At 33.0% G+C, this 5548-nt stretch overlaps 1 protein-coding gene across 1 annotated transcript; it reads left to right on the forward strand.

Moving 5' to 3' along the window:
* Positions 1–942: 942 nt before the first annotated feature.
* Positions 943–4315, forward strand: LOC107468247 (phospholipase A1-IIgamma). Its single transcript, XM_016087500.3, has 3 exons — positions 943–1021; positions 2672–3460; positions 3665–4315. Exons 2-3 carry the CDS (start codon positions 2765–2767, stop codon positions 4244–4246), a joined length of 1278 nt encoding a protein of 425 aa, XP_015942986.1. The 5' UTR covers positions 943–1021; positions 2672–2764; the 3' UTR covers positions 4247–4315.
* Positions 4316–5548: the final 1233 nt, after the last annotated feature.

Genomic DNA, 5548 nt, shown 5'->3' on the forward strand with positions numbered 1-5548 from the left:
GTTAAAAAATTACTTAAAGAATAAAAAATTTGGTCAATACTTATTAGCAGCATCAAGTGAACCTCAATTAACATACAAATAAACTAAAAATAAACTAAAAAATGAACCGAAATTATTTAATTATGGCATCAAAGAAAATCAGAACTAATAAAGATATTAGTAAAATATTAGTGTTATTAGTGATGACGATAATGAAAAAGGAAAAAAAAAGAAGAAGATGCAACATTAGAGAAGAAGAAGAAAAAGAACTGCGTGTGCAAATTTGGAAGGAAAAGAAAAAGGAGAAAGAGGAGGAGAAGAAGGAGGAAAGAAAAAAAATCTGCACAAATTTAAAAGAAAAAGAAGAAAGAGGAAGATGAGGAGAATGAGAAAGAAATAGAGATAGAGAAGGAATCGGAAAAGGAGAAAGAGAAAGAAAAAGAGGCGCATAATTTAAAAAGTTGTTATAACAACTTAGTTATTAGATTTGTTTAAGTATTTTGCTTAGAGGAAGAGCTTTATTCATTTAATAAATAAGACAATCACACATTATCATTAATGTTTTTAATTACATGTGCACGATACTTTTTTATGCTTTTGGGGATGTAAAGTTTTGAAGAAAGAATTGTGGTAAGAATGAGAATAGATTCGAAGACCAAAGTTAATGTAAGGTGGTTCCTTAAACGTCCCGTACAGGCATTTCATCCTGATTGTGGCAGTCCTTTTCCTCTTCTTGACTTTATCCATTTTCTAGCTTTGTATTGGCAAAGTCACCGCAAAGCATCTACCCAATCAGATGCAAATACCTATCCTCTTCAACTTGCAAATTGTCAGCATCACAAAACAAATACTATATAATTTATCTTTATTTGTCTAGTCTTCGTAACTTGAATGCTAAGAATCTATTGTGTATAAAATTAAAATTAGCAACACTATATATAATAGGATGGACTATATATATACATTGTTTATATGCCATAATGATTTTCACATACAACATCTAAGGACGATATGGTCAATTTATGTTACTAATTGTTGCAAGGTACGTGTCTACGTACGTAGTTTCTGCTGTTCTGTATGTGTTTTCTCTCGTTCATATGATTGAGTTATTTGTCAAATCAATCTAGCTAATTAATTAGTTCACTAAGATATCAAGCTTCTCCCTCAAGGTTTTAGTTTCTCGCTAAAGTAACAAACACGATTCCTATTATTATTGTTATTATTATTATTATTATTATTATTATTATTATTATTATTATTATTATTATTATCCTTTGATTTGCTTTGTGACACAGAAACAGAGTTGTATTTGTTTTTGTTGGTTTCATTTATTTTCTTTTGCTACAAGTACTTTAATTTTTTACGCATGTTCACTGTTTTCATATTGTATTGCATTATTTAAGTAGAATGGGATAGCTAATTTCTCCAAAAAAGTGAAAAGAAAAGGATCAATTAATTATCACAGATAAAAATTATTTATATGTAATGTGTTGTTTATTAATTAACTTATTATTGGAGGGAAGCTATATAATATAGCTAGCACAAGGGTCGGAGACCATACAATAAGTGTACAGTGTTGTAAAAAATAAAAAGAGAATAGTCTTTGAATACAAGGCAAGCGACAAGAGTAACACAGAATAAATATAAATAAATTAGCTAAGTACCTAACCTGACTTCACAGCAATTCATATCCTTTTAGTAACTCTATACATTTGAAAGGACCGAACTTTTGCTTGCAGCATTAAAATTGACATATTAGGAATAATAATGTTACGTTTCTATTCTTGATTGGATGCTATGCCTAACTCACTCCCGCTGCTATTTTATTTTATTTTTTTTTCTTCATTTTATGCAAAAACAACCATTTTATAGAATGAGCCTTGCAAGTCTTCAATTTTCAATAAGTACGCAATTGAATAAGACGATACGTGATGTATGTTACTTGAAAGAGTAGTATTTCTAGCTAGTTTAATTTCTAGTAGAAAAATGATAATTTTGCCATGGTTTGAGGGGAAAATAAAAAATTTTTCGACCTATATAATATATAAGAAGGTATGTAGAAGAAGCTATAAGTAGGCATACGTCTATGATTAATTAATTAATTAAGTTAATATTTAATCACATCATCATAATCTTAACTTCCATTAATAATGTAAAAGATTCATTTAATTAATTTAACACACATGAAAAGTAAGGTCATATAGTATTTCATTATAGTAGCTAATTTTAGATAATATTACAATGAGCTTTTATTAAGTATGAATTTTAAATGGTGTTTTTAATTGAATTTCGAATGCGTTATTTTTAAAAAATTTAGATTTTTTTTCTTATGTTAAATGTTGGGTATAATAATATACTTTATATACAAATACATATATATACATATACATATACATACACGTAAAGAAGATATCATTTTAAACTTAAAGAACTTGCATGCCTTCCTTCTTAGGTTATTTTAATCTTTTCAATTAAATTTGTGTCTTATCTTGACAAGAAGACCAATCAATATCATCATGATTATTTATTTGGTCAATGATGTTGAGTTTGAGCTTTTACCTGTTTTGATGAGTAATAATTATTGTTAACAGAAAAATTATAGAGAAAGTACAGACATACACAGATAATTCCAGCCACATAATTGGACATGCACCAAGCTTATCAATCATATTTTATTTTCATATATTAACAGATGGTTGGTCATCATCAAAACTATATAGAGGAAAAAAAAATATGAACCTAACAGAACAAGAAGAAGAAGAATAGCGGGCATTTAGTAGCAACAATGGCGAAGGAGAGTTGCAGATGCTCGTTGGTCCCATGTATAAATTCAGCAGCATTATTTTCACTCTCAAGGAAGCAGCAGAAGAAGAAGAAGAAGAAGAAGGAGCTGAGGATGGAAGGTGACATAGCTAAGAAATGGAAGCAGCTGAGTGGAGAAGATCACTGGAAGGGTATCCTTGACCCTCTAGACATTGATCTTCGGCGTTACATCATACACTACGGTGAAATGGCGCAATCCACTTACGACGCTTTCATCTCTCAGAAACAATCCAAGTACGCAGGGAGCAGCAAATTCGGAAAGAAAGAATTTTTCTCCAAGGTGTATTTGGAGAATGGGAACCCCTTCAAGTATTTAATCACCAAGTTCTTGTACGCAACCGCCGATGTGAATCTACCTGAAGCCTTCATTGTGAAGTCCTTGTCGAGGGAAGCTTGGAGCAAAGAATCGAATTGGATTGGGTACATTGCGGTGGCCACTGATGAAGGAAAAGCGGGGCTGGGAAGAAGGGACATCGTTGTTGCATGGAGAGGAACCATTCAGAGTCTAGAGTGGGTTGATGATTTGCAGTTTGCTTTGGTTCCTGCACCTAAAATTTTTGGTGACAAGAGTGATGTTAAGATTCACCAGGGTTGGTACTCTATTTACACTTCTCAAGATCCTCGTTCTCCCTTCAATAAAATCAGTGCCAGAGACCAGGTAAGAAAGAAATTAAATAATGAAAACTTCAAGTGCAGTCGATTTCATGTAAAATTGATAATTAAGAGTCATTAGATAATTTGACTGATTTGACTAAATTTTCATCTAATGGCTCTCAGCTATTAACTTCACATGAAGTAAACTACACGTAAATTATTCCCTCGATCCACAAATATTTGAATTTAAATAATATATAATTTGTAGGTGCTAAGTGAGGTGAAAAGGCTGGTAGAGGAATACAAGGAGGAAGAAATAAGCATAACCGTAACAGGGCACAGCTTAGGTGGTGCAACGGCAACCCTGAGCGCATTGGACATTGTTACAAATGGATACAATAAAAACGCTTCAGTGACAGCAATTGTATTTGCATGTCCAAGAGTTGGTGACCCCAGTTTCCAGAAGCTCTTCAACAATTGCAAAGAACTAAGAACCCTTCGCATTCGAAACGAGCTAGACATTGTTCCAAACTACCCCCTTGTCGGGTATTCCGATGTTGGGGAAGAGCTGACAATTGATACGAGGAAATCTAAGTACTTAAGGAGTCCTGGGAACCCGTCCACGTGGCATAATTTGGAGGGTTACTTGCATGGAGTGGCAGGAAGTCATGGCAAAGGAGCTTTTAAACTTGAGGTTAAGCGTGACATTGCGCTTGTGAATAAGAGTGTGGATGGTCTTAAAGATGAGTACCTTGTTCCTCCTTCATGGCGGGTTCAGAACAATAAGGGTATGGTTCAACAATCTGACGGTTCATGGCTGCTTATGGATCGTGAGCATGATGACTTTTGATCATGCATTTCTGCTACCCTTTCATGTCTCTCTCCGATATGCAAATCAAATATTTAATTTTTTTTCTTCTTTTTTAATTTCTTTTGTGGTATAAATCACCTTTATATTCATAAAACATGAAAATATAGGTACTCATACTAGTTTGAAATTAAACTTATATCTACGCAAAAGATGTTTTTTGTTGACAAAAGTATCTTACGTGATATTCTAACCTTCTAAAGACAGAATATTTTTGTCACACAGAAAAAGACATAATACTTTTATCACACAGAAGACACATATTGTGTGGGTACAAATTTAGTTTCGATTTAGTGTTAGTATATATGTCAAATGGTTATTTATTCTTCTTTTGTTTGTTTAGCCCGCACTTAACTAACAAATAAAAAGTGAGTAAATTCACAATATTAAATATAATTGTTCATACCCTGACCCAACGCAAAGGCCCAGGTCCAACTAAAAGGCCTAATCTGAAGGATTAAGCCTAGCTAAGTACCGACCTCCACGTAAGTAGTCGGTATCAACCACGACTTGGTCTGAAGAAGTCGGATGTGAGATTAGCTGGCAGATAAACACTCATTCAAATGAGTAACCGCCCCTAAAATCTCTCTAACCGCTTCATAACGCCATATCTTAACCTCCCCAAGATAATGGGGACGGTTAGCACCCTAAAGATACGGCACTACTCCAACGGTGGTTATTGGCTCGCCACTATAAATACACTGACACCCCTCAGGTATCTCCAAGCCCAATACTCTCTAGACCTGCTTACACTCTTGCTAACTTAGGCATCGGAGTGTCTTTGCAGGTACCACCCCCCATTCACCTCTCTCGAACAAGTCGGACGGAGCCTCCCGAGTTACAGATCCACCCGGAGTCCTCCTCCTTCATACGTTTGGGCCACCTAACGCCATCCATCTATTTAATCTCCCGGTTACCCACCGTAACAATAATCTTACATAATTAAAAATATTATTAATAATTAATTAATAACTATAAATTACAAAAATTATTATCCTCCTAACCCTCTTCTTTAATAAATGTGTGTGGAACAACAGTATATTCATATTTTAATTAGCCATCGAATAAATTTATTTTTTAATATTTTTTTGGGTTATGTTTACATGATGTTGACAAAAATAATAAAAAATAAATATTTAAACTTTTTATTATACTAGGTTTCTATCTGTATTCCGGTAATCCTAGAAAATATAAAAATGTTCAAGGAATAAAAAATTTTTTTCAATTATTTTTTGTATTTTTAATTATTATTTAAAATAAATGAATAATAATAAATATAATAAT

Source organism: Arachis duranensis, chromosome 10 (genome assembly GCF_000817695.3).
Source record: "Arachis duranensis cultivar V14167 chromosome 10, aradu.V14167.gnm2.J7QH, whole genome shotgun sequence".
In the NCBI taxonomy this organism is placed as follows: domain Eukaryota; kingdom Viridiplantae; phylum Streptophyta; class Magnoliopsida; order Fabales; family Fabaceae; genus Arachis; species Arachis duranensis.